At 38.5% G+C, this 15,811-nt stretch overlaps 2 protein-coding genes across 2 annotated transcripts; both read left to right on the top strand.

The window, feature by feature from the left end:
* Positions 1-1,185: 1,185 nt before the first annotated feature.
* Positions 1,186-1,794, top strand: LOC129776018 (vitelline membrane protein 15a-2-like). Its single transcript, XM_055781384.1, has one exon. The coding sequence runs from the start codon at positions 1,215-1,217 to the stop codon at positions 1,707-1,709; it is 495 nt and encodes a 164-aa protein (XP_055637359.1). The 5' UTR covers positions 1,186-1,214; the 3' UTR covers positions 1,710-1,794.
* Positions 1,795-12,137: 10,343 nt separating this feature from the next.
* LOC129776020 (vitelline membrane protein 15a-2-like) lies at positions 12,138-12,723 on the top strand. Its single transcript, XM_055781386.1, has one exon. The coding sequence runs from the start codon at positions 12,195-12,197 to the stop codon at positions 12,630-12,632; it is 438 nt and encodes a 145-aa protein (XP_055637361.1). The 5' UTR covers positions 12,138-12,194; the 3' UTR covers positions 12,633-12,723.
* Positions 12,724-15,811: the final 3,088 nt, after the last annotated feature.

Here is a 15,811-nt window from a genome sequence, read left to right as displayed (position 1 = left end):
TGTAGTGGTCTTCTTGTGAAAGAACAATAAATAATTGAATTAATACAAAACTTTTGTACCAAACGTGTTTCCATTTAGTCCCGCTACTAATGACACACCCGGTCATAAGTTTTACAATAATGAAAAAAATATTTCTCTCAACGAAATGCTGCTGACAACATGTGTCCGGAATTAAAAGCAAAAGTGTCCCGAATTCAAATCATGTTCAGAAAAGTGTTCGAACTTAAAATCACGACACGATCAAAGAAATTTCAAATTTTGAACAAATATAACATGAATTTGTGGAATTCTGTAATTCATAACTTAGATGAAAGCCTTCCAATTCTATAGGAACGCTAATTTTTCATGCTATATGTCAATATTTTTAGTAGTTAAAGTTATTCTTGTAAGCGCTTAAGCGTCCGGATTTCGATACAGAATACAGAATATGAATGAATAAATTTTCCATTAAGGACCCCGTGAATTGATCATTTTATATGTGACTTTTTCGATGCACCGTAAACTAATTTACTTAATTCGAGTACAACAATAAGAATTATCATAGACACTTGTGGCCGGTATGATTGTAGAAAATTCAAAACTACAGTTTCATTATCCTTGGGCGTTGCTCCATGCTATGCAGTTTCCATGTAAAGTGAATTTTCTATATTATTTGCTGGTGCTTGAAAATTCTTATTTCGTATCCATTTAATCATTCACTTTAAAAAGAATGTCATAGCCACTAATTGGTTAACTACACTCCGAAAATATCGTTTCTCATTCGCATTCATCACAACATTGTATCCTGAATGTTGTCGAATGTAATAATTGTCTGGACCGCGAAGCCGCTATCTCATGCAAGAACAATTCATTTTACCTGGTAACGCGGAAGTTTGCATCGACGGCTAGATTTCCACCACGCATTGACATTGTTGACCACGCATGTTTTAGCAGACAACTATGAGTCGATTGCAAACAAATCGGATACGCACATGAAGCAGGAAAAATTGCTTGTTTTTGTAACGAAAACAAAAACAAACACCCCTAAAGACCTTACGCTCCAGTGTTGTTTATTGTTCTATTCATGTTGCTAAACAGTTTTCGTAAAACAATCCATGAGTTGTTTATGCGTGTTGCTTTGTCACCCCACTTTGGGTCTGTTATAAAACCAGCCCAAATTAATCCCACCAGTCACAGTCCACCTGTAAGCCGGTCACTACTCTAACAGTCAGAACATGAACAAGTTCATCGTCGCGGTTTTCGTTTCGGTCATCGCAGGAGCTTTGGCCGACTACGGTGCGCCGCCACCACCCAAGTACGAGGCCCCCAAGGGAGGATACGAGTCCAGTGGCGGCTATGGTGCTCCAGCTAAGGGAGGATACGAATCGAGCGGAGGTTACGCTGCCCCAGCAAAGTACGAGGCCCCGAAAGGATACGCAGCACCTCCTAAATACGAGGCACCCAAGGGATACGCAGCACCAGCACCGAAAGGAGGCTACGGAGGTGGTGGTGGCTACGCACCGGTTGTGCACACTTACGCCGCGAAGGCTCCTTCGGTGAAATGCGGAGCTAGTCTGTTGGTTGGATGCGCTCCCAGCATATCTAAGGTACCATGCATCCCAAGCAAGGGCGGATACGGTGGCGGCAGCAAGGGTGGATATGGAGGCGGAAAAGGTGGATACCGTGCCCACATGGAGCACGAGGAAGAAGCCGATGAGTTCGAGGAATAAGCGCTAGCAGTGGATAAATGGCTATAGGGACTGAACATTACGCAATGGGTACGCAAATTGGTTAATAAAACACTATTTAATGGAACGTTTCTGTGTTGTTGTTTGTCATTGGTGCTAAACTTGCAATGCATTGTTGATGTCTATCTTTTTCCACTTCTCCAAGTTCAAGGTTTATCATCAGTAGGTATAGCAGTTTGTTTCAGCATCCGAGTATATTTCTGCATTACACGGTAGTGAAGTGTCGCGAAGAATATGTTTAACAGTTGATACAGTTGAACAAGAATCTTTTACCATGTTTTCTATCAGTCGGAGTGGTCCATGTCATCAATGTTATCAATGATTTGATTTTCCGCCGTATTGCAGCAATGTTAGTACTTCATGCAAATAAGAGATTGTGTTGACCTTTTCGAAGATAGGTTTTCCAAAGCTGAACCTAAACCACTATCCAGCAAAATCATCTCTAAAAAACAACGTGTGGTTTTATGAGTGAGAAAATCAGTCCAAACATTAGACAAGAGAATTGCTACCGCCCAATAAGCCAGGATCATTTACAGTCGAAATGTTCTGTTACTCAGGGATTGGTTCCAGGTGCATGAACATGAACCAATCGTTTGACACAATTATAATAACAAGAACAACAGAATCACATTTTATTTGCCGTTATTAATTTGTGGATGGATGTCACTTTAATCGTTCCACCAGACTCACCTTTGCATCGATATGATCCAGAATTTGTACCACGATGATAGGTCACAGGAAGAGTTATCTTCGTCTATCTAACCGGTCATACAAGAAGGGGGTGTAGATAAGTGCACCGACGTATTTTCAACTGTGCACTATACAGTGCACTTCACTAGAAACGGACAATTTATTCAACCAATAGAAAAAAAACATGAAAGTACGGAGACAAACTAACAACTACACACTAGCGTTTCACTCTACTTTTCATGCTTTTCACTTTTTTACATAATTTTTTGTAACAAGATGCGACTGAAATTTAAAAAAAAACCCAAAGGCATCGTACTTTCCGAAATGAATCATCTGTACATTCAACCCCAGGTGTCCGAATTACCCCAAATTATACTCCTGATATTTATTCATTGGTTTACGGAGCAACTCGTCTATTTCGAACCCATGACGTCGCACCGTTACATAATCAAGTTCTCCTAATGCATCTTCTGGGAAATGTTCCTATTCGTTCGACTGCATAAACCCTTACAGGTAACTCAGCGAAATACGAACCAGTAGTATCTCGAAAACTAAATTATCACTATCATAAGTGCTTGAAATTAACTTTTATGCTTCCATTTTGTTGATGATTCTCAGAAGAGATGTGCCATCCGCTCATGAGCTGTTCCGAAGAATCGACTCTTCGAAGTGAGTTGACACGGAACAGCTCGCAAAAAAAAACACAACACACAACACAACAGCTTTACAGCTAACTTTGATAATGATGCAGGAGAGAAAAGAGCTGTAGAATTGCAGAGAGTGTGTGAGCTGTAACATTCAAATGAACTGAGCGCCTCTCGCTTTTCGTGTTATGGCATCAGTTCAGTGTCATATGTTCCCCGTCTTTTCAACTGTTATATTCGGGTTGACGGCATGGACCTTTGTTTACTAGTTTAGGGGACGCCAATGGTAATAACTGACTTTCGGGAAGAATGCACACGTTTTTCAAATCAAAATTATGAATGAAAATTAACTTCTGTGCAGAAAATTAGTATTATATTTAAATGAAAAACACTTTGTTTGTAGGAGGAAAAAAAACCTCATAAGAAATTTTTTTTGAAATCTTTATATTATAATGAAAAGTCTCAGTAAAAATGTCGGAAATGTTTATAAAAATGGTTAAATAATACGTGTTTCAAGTAATAATATGGTGTGTACGGTAACATGGTGTGAAAAATTTCATTCAAATTTTAAAACTGGCTTCGTGTCTTTTAATCCGATAGAGATTACATTATCGAGTTTGGGATACAAATTGAAAATCGCCACCAAATGACACTGACAACTGAGCTGAAGAGCTGTTGATAAAGAACAGCTCTTTTAGATGAGCTGAGTTGATCTGAGCTGTTTATCATGATGAGCTGGTTTGCGCGCCTCTAATTCTCAGGAAATTCATTTCAAGATAGTATTATAAACAAATGAGAGCGCTACAACAGAAATACAATAAAACGACATCTGTTAGTGAATCCGTTAGTTCCGTCATTGGCAAATTCAATTTTTATAATGATATTTTCTGCTCTATTTTTTCCAGGTGGCATTTACCTTCTGTCGAACCGTGTGGATTGTGGTAATCTTGAAAGATTATCATCATGATCTGAAAAACTTCCCGTCCTCCGTTCGTCTTAAAAGGTATTCTTCTTTATACATACTACCTACTAATGGCTCAAGAAGTGTACAGTTCATCATCGCATCAGCATTTACGGCTGATATAAATTTTACATTTACATTAGTTGATAAATATGCATGTTTTAACAGCTTGTTTCAGAGGTTGGAATGAACAGGTCAATATGATGTGTAGTATTAACTTGACAGTTGACAGTTGTATTAAGTTGACTAACTGAACGCTTCTCTTTTGGATGAACACAAAAGTATGTACGAGGTGCTTTGAAAAAGTTTATAAACAAAGGTGTAACCGTAGCTCTATGAGTATGAGTATCGCTCAGCAATTGTTGAATGACGTCAATGATGATCCGAATTTACTCAAAAGGTAATTACTAGTAACTAATCATGGGTATATGGCTATGACGTCGTGCAATCGCCCCAGTAGAAGGGGCTAGTAGAGCCAACACCGATAAAGCACACCAAATTCAGAAAAACATGAGTTCTAATGTTTTTCTTACTGTTTTCTTCGATTACCGTTGCTTATCACAAGGCCATACGGTAAATAAGGAGTATAATCTTCAAGTTATGCGCGGAAAAATATTTATGATAATGACCATGATAATAACGGTTTTAAAATGCGGAAAAAATCGATTTTTAATTCCTTCTCGATATTGTTGTCAACTACACCCACATACACATCAAGACTTGAAAGCAGAGGTGCCAACCTTCCTGATTTTTCCGGGTTTCACAGACTTTCGGGCATGTTCCCTGATAACATAACACTCAATTTTGCCTGATTTTTCCTGGTTTTTGTAAATTATACATTATCAGAGTAAAAATCATCTGTAATAAATATACTTGGAATCTTGTCAAAGTCTTACTGTCATGAAAGCCTACATAAAAAGCTCTCCTGTCGGCACTTTTATAACAGCAATTCCAAATGAAATCGTCCTAAAAATGCAGATTTTAAAAACTTGTATTTTTGATTCCAATGAAAGTGTGGAATATACAAGTTTCGAAAATTCAAAAAATTCGATGTTCCACAAATTTCGTCAAAAATAGTTTTACCATTCTGGGCCCATTTTTTTAATTTTCTATATAACTTCTATTTTATATGAAAAAATTGAAAAAAAAATTATAACATACATATTTTTGTTATCGCAAAATTTTATTTTTTTAAATAAAAAAAAAGTACTAATTTTTCTTCTCAGTGTATATTTTTTTCAAATTAAGCCAACAATACTCTATAACTTTTTCTATCACACTATTTCGGTACGACTCATATTTTTTTGAGATATAAATTATCAAAGATTTCTCTTACTCAAATCGATACGCCCTTTTCAAAAGTTACGCTTGAGTCAAAAAATGAACCATGATGATGTATTTGGAAAAGTTGTTGGAAATAAAGCAAATTCATAAAATTTCATGAACATGACGGTATAACACGACAAACATATTAAAAACGGGATTATTTACTATAAAAAAGACAATAAATTAGAAATATTTTTTTAAATATCTCGAGAATGGCTACATTTGGAAGGAGATTGATAATAACCTTTTTTTGTTTTAAATCACATCAGGATTCATAATTTGTGGCTAAGAATGATTGTTAACATACAAAAATTCGAAGTTTCGAAAATTCCCAAAAATTCGATGTTCCACAATTTTGTATGAAAAAATAAAAAAAAAATATTAAAAAATATGTATTTTGGATATCGCAAATTGAATTTTTATTTTGTAAATAAAAATAAGAGTACTACTTTTTTTTTCACAGTGTACATTTTTTTCATATTCAACCATCAATACTCTATAACTCTTTCTAAGACACTATTTCGGTACGACTCATAGTTTTTGAGATATAAATTATCGAAGATTTCTCTTACTCAAATCGATACGCCCTTTTCAAAAGTTACGCTTGAGTCAAAAAAATTCCCAATTGCTGTGGAAAACTCATATTTCCTCAAACCCAAACGGAATACACACTTTCATTCGAATCAAAAATACTCATGTTTTGTCATTTGTCGATTTTATTCGGAATTACTCATACAGCTTACTCTTATTTGACGTAGGACTACGTTTTTCGTTTCTATACCGGGGTGTAAAATCAAAGTTTCGAAAACGAAAGCGTTACGCTGGAGACCGAGATTTTGAGCGTTAATAGCTCCTAAACAAATTAACGAAATTGTATGATAAACACTTCATTCGAAAGATAAAATGTCTACGCGTTATATACTTGTTACTTTTTCATCCAAAAACTTTTTTCAATAGCCTTAAAATTGCTTTCAAAACAGGCTATTGAAATCACCAATCGGTATATAAGCGAGCGCCGCTCGGAAATCCACTCGGTGATAATTGAACGGCGATTGGAGCATGTTGTCGCTGTTGTGGTGAAGCTAACTTCGTTCACCATGAAAGCGCTGATGAACGGTGTCAGTAAGAGCCTGTTTGTGCACCTTTGGCGAGAAGGGATTCCATCAGGAGGAGAGTGATTTATTTTTTTTTCCCAAAATGTTTTTTTTATTAAGGCACATGTGGCGTTAGCCTGACGGGGCCGGGCGTCCAATATTTTGACAATTTTTGTCTTACAACTATGTTAGTAATATGTAACCGATTACTCGCGGTTGGCTCGAGGTTAGTATTACAAGTGTTCTCATAATTGGTATGTCGCAGTCTTCGATGCTCTGTACGTGTGCCCGACACGGGATACTTCCTATTAGGATGCAGCTGACCATTAATCAGCAACGCCCCCCTAGTCTGTACCCCATATGGTGCGTCTTTCTCGACTCGAGGAATCCAGGATAGAATGGTCACTAGCCGGCGCAATCATCAGTTCGTGTAGAGTTGTCATGAGCGGTACAACCTTTGGCTCTTGTTGAATGATCAGTGGACTGCACAACCTTTGGTCCGTGCATCTGTAAAGAGTGTGTGTATGTATTGCCGCGACTAAGTAAAAGTTTATCGATCGGATAGGAGGGATATGAAACGGGGACACAACGAAGGAAACATCATTAAACGTTGACATCGGCGTTTCTGAGGAACAGGTATAGATGAAGCAGAAGATCAGGATCACGGCTACCTAAGATATCCCGGACGGGGATATCCGATTGTCTGCCTTGTGCTCTCAGTGCTCTAGAGAGCTGAGAGCGAGCAGCATGGAACCGGATACACGACCAGACAACATGCTCGATGTCGTGGTAGCCATCGCCACAATCACAAAGATTGTTTGCTGCGAGCCCAATGCGATAGAGATGCGCGTTTAGGTTGTAGTGATTGGACATAAGCCGAGATATCACGCGAATGAAAGCACGACATACATTCAATCCCTTGAACCATGCACTCGTCGAGACCTTAGGGATAATCGTGTGTAACCAACGACCGAACTCATCTTCACTCCACATGCGCTGCCAACTAACGAGTGTGTCCTGACGAGGAATGTGAAAAAATTCATTATAGGCAATTTGCCTTTCAAAAAGTGTGCCTTCTGAAGCGCCCACCTTAGCTAGCGAGTCCGCTTTCTCATTCCCCGGAATCGAGCAATGAGAGGGAACCCATGCTAAGGTAATCTTGAATAATTTTTCGACCAAAACACTCAATAGATGTCTTATTCTTGTTAGGAAATAAGATGAGCGTTTATCAACTTTCATTGAGCGGATTGCCTCTATTGAGCTGAGACTGTCTGAAAAAATAAAATAATGGTCGATGGGCAGTGTTTCAATGATCCCTAGAGCATAGTATATCGCACCCATTTCTGCGACATACACGGAACAAGGATCTTTGAGTTTGAAAGAGGCACTGGAATTTTCATTGAAGATGCCGAAGCCAGTGGACCCGTTTATGTATGAACCGTCAGTAAAGAACATTTTATCAGATCCAACTTTCTCATATTTTTCCGAAAATATCGACGGAATAACATTGGAGCGTAGGTGATCTGGTATTCCATGGAATTTTTGTCGCATGGACAGATCAAAAATGACAGAGGAATCGCAAAAGTATGGGAAGCAAACTTGGTTGGAGATGCCTGGTGAAGGGTGCACGTCGTGGGTAAGGTACTCATGGTATAAATACATAAAACTTGACTGAGGAGTCAGTTGTAGTAGATTTTCGAAGTTATCAATCACCAATGGATTCATGATCTTGCAACGGATGAGAAATCTGTAGGATAATTCTGTGAACCGAAGAGTAAGCGGGGGTACTCCTGCCAAAACTTCGAGACTCATCGTATGTGTCGAATGCAAACACCCCATGGCTATACGCAAGCAACGATATTGTATTCTCTCCAGCTTGAGAATATGAATCCTGAATGAGGTCTCCTGGATGGGCACCCCACCATGTTCCGGTAATTGTTTGAAGAAAATTGATTCTTTGCTGGCATTTCTGTTCTAAATACGCAATGTGTCTCCCCCAGGTACATTTAGAATCAAAATATACACCCAGGTATTTGAAAAACATAGAGTGTTGGATCGTTTTGCCGGATAGGTAAAGCTGGAATTGGGCAGGTTCGTGCTTCCTAGAAAAAACGACCATTTCAATTTTCTCCGTAGAGAATTCGATACCCAGCTTGAGAGCCCACGTGAACAGGTTGTTCAGGGTATCTTGCAAGGAATTTTGCAGAACGGCGGGATTAGTACCCGTGATGGAAATAACTCCATCGTCTGCAAGTTGTCTCAACGTGCAATCTCTAGTTAGACAATCATCCATATCATTGACGTAAAAACTGTACAAGAGGGGGCTTAGGCAGGAGCCTTGCGGTAGGCCCATAAAACTGTAACGAGAAGATTTTGAGTTGCCATGAGAGAAATTCATGTGCTTTTCTGACAGTAAATTGTACAGGAAATTATTCAGAATTGGTGAAAGTCCACGATTATGAAGCTTCTCTGAGAGAATTTCCATGGAAACTGAATCAAATGCCCCTTTGATATCGAGAAAAACGGAAGCCATTTGTTCTTTGCGAGCAAATGCGATTTGGATTTCAGAAGATAGAAGCGCGAGACAATCATTCGTCCCTTTACCTCGGCGGAAGCCAAACTGCGTATTTGACAGCAAATTGTTCGTTTCGACCCACTTGTCTAAACGAAGTAGAATCATTTTCTCTAACAATTTGCGAATACAGGATAACATTGCAATCGGCCTATACGAGTTGTGATCGCAAGCCGGCTTGTTGGGTTTTCGTATGGCTATCACTCTCACTTGTCTCCAGTCATGCGGGACAATATTCAGCTCCAGAAACTTGTTGAACAAGTTCAGCAAACGCTGTTTTGCCAAGTCGGGAAAATTCTTCAACAAGTTGAATTTAATCTTGTCCGACCCCGGAGCTGAATTTTTACATGAGAGAAGGGCAATTGAGAATTCTACCATCGAAAAATTCTCATAATCGCATTGGAGCGGAATATCGCGTGAGGAGAGTGATGTCACTGAAAAGACGACCAAGAAATTACCAGCATCGAAAATTGGTTCCGCGCATCGGAGCAGCCGCCACACACACATACATGCGCGCAACTCTTTTCGTTTGCTGGTTATCGAGAAGAACCCAGAAAGATGTGATCGTTGCTGCAAAATAATCTTCCAGTTCCCCTTGGAATTGAAAATTACATTCAAGCAAAAGAGTTGATTTTAATGTTTCCTATCCATACAATACTGCGACCAAATACATTTGGTTTTGTGATTTGTCAATCAAATGCAGTTGGCAGGAAAGCTTCTGAAGATTATCCCATCAGTAGAATATTTTCGTTTCCAATATAGGATGCGCGCGCAACGGAAAATGTTTAGCGTCATATAATTTTCAATCAGTTATTGCTCAGTCGCTGAAAGTTTCATACTCAGTGAGTTCATTCGCCTCTAGTTTGCCTTCCAAATTACCATCGTAAACCACACTTTCTCTCGATTCAATCACGGACAAAAAGCATACTTAAGCGATATTCTGGTGGTGAAACGTATTCAGTATGTTACGAACTGTGAGGGGGCGCAGAAGAGCCGATCCATCAGGAGGAGAAGAGAAGGCGATCAAGAGAGTACCAGAATCGAAAATTGGTTCCGTTTGATGCATCGGAGCAGCTGCCCCATACACACACATACACGCGCGCAACGCTTTTCGTTTGCTCGAGCAGAATCCAGAAAGATGTGATCGTTGGTGCAAAAAAAATCAGTAAGTTCCCTTTGGAATTGAAAATTACATTCAAGCGAAAGAGTTTATTTCAATGTAGAACACTTTCGTATCCAATATTGGATGCATAAAACCTTGTGCCTTCAACGTAACGCTCTCGTTTTCGAAGTCCCCCAAATATTAATTTATTTTTATTGTATTCTGATTCAACTTCAAACAAATGATCACTAAATCAACGATAGCTACGTCACCCTTGCGGTTATACCATAGATATAACCCACTTCCTGTTTTTTCACTTAAATGTCGGTGAAGATACCAATAAAAAGATACCAATAACTTCTAATAAGAACTGACATTTTTTTGTAGCCGATGGAATAACAGTTTTATCATTTGAATTAGAATCACACCAACCTACGAGAATATTCTGAGGTGGTGGAGTCTTGGAATTGACCCATCTGGTCATGGGAACCATTTGAAGTTTCGTAAATTTCTTGAAATTTCAAATGGTTCCCATAATTAGATGAGTCAATTCCAAGACTCCACCATCTCGGAATATTCTCGTAGGATGGTGCGCTTCTAATTCAAATGATTAAACTGTCATTCCATCGGCTACAGAAAATGTCAGTTGTAATTAGAAGTTATTGGTATCTTTTTTTTGGTATCTTCACCAACATCATTTGGTAAGGATTTCATCGAAACTGTGGAAAAAATTGTGAGATCTATCAGGTCGATAGCACCTGAAATCGGACTCTGTTCGGAAGGTTATTACCAAAAACATCAGTGTTATATTGTATGACTTGTGTAGAGGACACTTCAAAGAAGCATTTGAATCGATTGAAGCACTCTGACTCGAGGAACCGTTTCACCTCTCTTTCTCTGACGAGAAATAGCTTTAACCAGGTTAAAAAATAAAAAACAACCAGAATCACAACAAATGGCTTGCTGCCAATCGTAATAAAGTTCCAATCGTTGTGTGAAACAGGTTTCCGGCTCACGATATGGTTCTCAGCGTGATGTACACCGGAGGAGATGTGATGCCTCATATTTCTCTGAATAAGGGTTAAAGGTGATAGCCGATGTATATTTTATTTGTTTTGAAAAGTGTTGCTATTACGTGGATGAATGTAGCTGCTGATGCTCCAGAGCTCTAGAAGAATAAAGTTTCGCTGCCTAGCAGTTCTAATATTAATTTACTGGACCGTTTGCTGTAGTAAAACGGTCCAGTAAATTAATTGGAAAAATTCTGCAAACAGCTTAAAAAACTAGTAGTTTTCGGAAGGGAATAGCCACAATCCTCGAGAACGAAGTTGATTTATTCGAATGGATTCAATAAAAAATTCCTAAACATTCGAAAGAAAATAATCGAACATAATTTCATTGAACAAATTTGATTTTTTAAATTATTTTTGTGACGATATCATTCAGTCCAAAATATCGCGCACATTGTCTAATTGGCGTTTCATACATCGACCTACAGGTCGATTATGAAATTCCTTTTCATCATTGAGACTTTTCATCTGTCAGACGTAATTGGATAGGCCACCGGCCAAAGATATTCCATCGACAGTATTCAGAAGAACCATAGGAAAGTGTTCATACATGCTCACTCAACACAAACCCATATTCAAATTTGATCATAGAAAATCACTGTTTACAGAACAAAATAAGGATCGATATACGATTCTTAGAACAAAATTCTATGTCCAGGAGGTTGGCTCAAACCATCAACAATGCCAATGCCATTGGAAGTTGCTGATACTACCAAAATTATGTAACTTACAATGTTTACCGAGGACAACATTTTTCTACCATTGCATAAACAGAGTCGACCCACTCGCTACGCAATGGTCTTTCGCGGGCGCATTATTTGTTGTTGAACGATTGTGTAGCTTATACAAAGCATTGTTTACAGTGCGACCGGTACTCATTTCCTACGCACTGCAGCCCAACGCCTGAACAGGTCTGTTATAAAATAAGCCGAATTTCACCCAAGCAGATATCAGTTTCAGTCCAAGTGTCCACTTGTACGCCGGTCTACTAAACAGCTAGCCTTAATTATGAACACTTTCATCGTCGCGGTTTTTGTTTCGGTCATCGCAGGAGCTCTGGCCGACTACGGCGCACCGCCACCACCTAAGTACGAGGCCCCCAAGGGAGGATACGAATCGAGCGGCGGCTATGGAGCACCAGCGAGTGGAGGTTACGGCGCCCCTGCCAAGTACGAGGCCCCGAAAGGGTACGCAGCACCAGCACCAAAAGGAGGCTACGGAGGCGGTGGTGGCTACGCACCGGTAGTGCACACCTATGCCGCGAAGGCTCCATCTGCGAAATGCGGAGCTAGCCTGCTAGTGGGATGCGCCCCCAGCGTAGCGAAGGTTCCATGCATCCCAAGCAAGGGCGGATACGGTGGCGGCTCACAGGGTGGATACGGCGGAAAGGGAGGATACCGATCCAACATGGATCACGAGGAAGCAATGGATGAGTTCGAGGAATAAGCGCCCACAACGGATTAAGTATTAATGAAACAAAAGTCATGCGACATAAACACAAATTTGTCAATAAATTACAATTCCAAATTGAAATCCACGTTTTATCGCTTTTCATCAATATTTGTTTGGATCGGTGCCCTGGAATTCTTCGAGTGGTTGACCAATCGATTTATTTTCCAAATTCTGTAGGTAAATTGATGATAAATTATAGTCTCCAAAGCGAAAACACTCTTTTGCCCCAACCGCTAACATACCAATCGCATACGCTACAGACTCATCCGAAAAACTAATTGATTTGCAATCAAATGGCAGCCAACCAGCATGGTAAACATTAATTCAATCACAAGCTTACCACACGGCAAGGGAGCAGCAATTACACCAGATTTGTCGCGACAGGGAGCGCTCTGCCGGCGCTGCTGTTGTGACTAAAACATCTTCCACGGATCATGCATAAATTACAAATCACAACCACTCGCAGCCACGCTTTGGTCGACAAACAATTTCGTCCCAACTCAGCAGCCAACGATGAGCTGACCTCTGCAATCGCCCCCGATCGAATGAATTTACAAAATTTAATTGAAAACAAATATCAATTACACTTTACACGGCAGTAACCAACTGGCGCAGTGATCGCGCATTCTGGTACGGCATCTGCACAAACACAATCCATTAAAATAATTAAAAACTAACAGGAATTTATCGGTCAGCCAACAATTCCATACAGCCCGGTCCAGCCGAGTCCCCGCTGTCTGTCGCCCACCATTTACTGCAATTGGAGTTATTTCGCCCACCCAGTTGACCTTTTTTACTGCGGGAAAACTGTCTGGCAGGGCTGACAGTGAAGGCCGGATATAAATAGACCATTTTTTTGTTTGGAAAATACTTTGGCGAGTTCGATGCGATGAGTCCGGATGAGTTCAGCTTGTTTAATTGTGAGCTCTCTTTTTGGAGAACAATTAGAATTAAATTACATTTTCGGAGGACCGTTAGTGAAAACTACAGTTAGGAACAATGGTTCTTTGGTATATGAATTCCATCGAGAAACAATTTTTTATATACACTTCTGCTTCCCTCGAAAAATTCCTGGGAAAAAAAACGAATCCATTCATGAGAAGCTACGTCACGTCTTAATCCATACTTTCGAACAGGGGTGGCCATACTTTTTCAAATACAGACGGCGGGCTACCAACACAATATCTTTGAAAAGAATAGGTAGTGATCCATCATGAAAAAATTATCGTAAAATATTGTTTTTTATTATTTCAAACATGTACAAGTTGTTTGAGGTAGCTAAATATTTTTAAAATCTAACTTATTATAAAAATAATATGCTTCATTATACATATTGTGCTTTTATGCAGCTAAGCTTATTTATGTTTATATTTTTACTGCGAACAATTTTATGTTGAATTTCATATGTTTATTATGTATCTATTCGTCAGCCTTTTTCCTATCTTTGTTCTAAAGTATTAAGGAAGTATTCTAGTCTAGAAATCTGAAAAAAAAAGCAAAATTTTTTTTCTTCATATCTCTGTACTTTAGGTATTCATCTATTATTTACTGAGCTAGAGCCATGTTAGTGATGCGGTATCTAACCTGGTACGGCCATACCAAGAACTTCAAACGTGTTTTTTTAGAATTTTTTTTTTCAAACTGCCGTACACGATATCTCAAGTTATACTGAACCGTTTCATGCCAATTTTTTATGGATACAATCTGCAGGCAGCTCGCTATCGCATGAACCTCTAAAACATGATATTTTTGAAGTTTTACTATTTTTAAAAAATCGGGAAAAGTAATAAAAAACTTTCCAAACCGCATTTTGTTTGTCAAACGGCCGCCACTTCGCCAAAAAAGATGTTTTGGACTTGTTCAAAGTTCATGCGATAGCGGCATCTTCACTGATTCAGAATCTGTTCGATTTTTTTGTTTCAGATAACCAGAAGGGCTGGAATCGTGTACGCCATGGCACAACTTCTTTTTGAACTCTCTAACTTCATCAGCTCTTAACTATTCTAGTAATGAATATTTTTTCTTCGTTCAGTTTTTGTTCTATTGTTAAAAGATAGATAAACAAATAATAATACAACGGATAGTAAAAATGTTCTTTGTTTTATTTTTACGGAGCTCGAAAAAACGTCCGAAATGCGTGTCTCTACACTAGAATACCCCCTTAATAGCTATCCGTAAAAAGGTTGTCAAATTTTTTCTTTCGAACGAGCAATGTGATGTTTTGTTCTGAATGTATTCATAGTAGAAAATATTGTTTCGTAGAGATAAGTAGATCCGGGAAACGTGTGCATTTTTGAGCACATTTCCATACATATGGATACTTTTCCTCGAAAAGTAAATTCCAATAACTATTCATTCGATTTAAAAAAAATCTCGCGATTGAGATTGAGAATTTCATTCCCAAATAGTGCCTATTGACTTAATTGATATTTTTCCTATGTTAATTCTATCATTGAATGGTAATGACGTAACTCATTACCATTCAATGTCAAACTCATTTTGTAACGAAGAAATTTGACCAGCATACCGTTCTGAATCATATTGCGGACGCTTTAGGCATATGGTGCAGAAAACAGATCTAAACTTTATGCACAGGTATTATTTGGTTGATATTTTTAATCAATCAGTTCAATATGCTTTTAGGCTTTCTACTTTGGTACCTATTTCATTGAAAACATAAAAAATCATCGATTAAAATGCTTTTCAAATGAAGCGAACAAGAATCAAACTTAGGACATTATTTATGAAAAAAAATCAAAGGACCAGGCCGGGTAAGGGAGTAAAAAGTCCCCCAAACCAAATCACCAGTTGTATGGCAAATATTGTATAGGATATTAAATAAAAAAAAATTGGCAGTTTATTTGAACCCCTATTTGGTTTAACATAGGATCTATAGTGAAAAACGTACTTTTTCGTTCATTTCACACCATTCTCAATAGCTTTGAGACAAAAATATAAAAAAATACTGAATGTACATCTTTCTAAGGTGTATCGATAAATATCTTCAAACTATTTATTCATCAAAAAATCTAGTAATAAAAAAATTAAATACGCAGTACAAAAAAAAATTTATATATTTTCTGCCATTTCGAAATTTTGGAAAAAAAATATACCTTTGAGACCCACTTCTGCTCTTATTTTTATTTAAATGCGTTCGTATGTGTCTTTTTCTC

The sequence above is a fragment of the Toxorhynchites rutilus genome, chromosome 3 (assembly GCF_029784135.1).
Source record: "Toxorhynchites rutilus septentrionalis strain SRP chromosome 3, ASM2978413v1, whole genome shotgun sequence".
Classification (NCBI taxonomy): domain Eukaryota; kingdom Metazoa; phylum Arthropoda; class Insecta; order Diptera; family Culicidae; genus Toxorhynchites; species Toxorhynchites rutilus.
The sequence above is the reverse complement of the archived record's forward strand: the minus strand, read 5'-3'. Positions and strand labels throughout refer to the sequence as shown.

Bases quoted from the DNA above. Each gene is read 5' to 3' on its own strand.
- LOC129776018 (XM_055781384.1), top strand. From the start codon at position 1,215: ATGAACAAGTTCATCGTCGCGGTTTTCGTTTCGGTCATCGCAGGAGCT.
- LOC129776020 (XM_055781386.1), top strand. From the start codon at position 12,195: ATGAACACTTTCATCGTCGCGGTTTTTGTTTCGGTCATCGCAGGAGCT.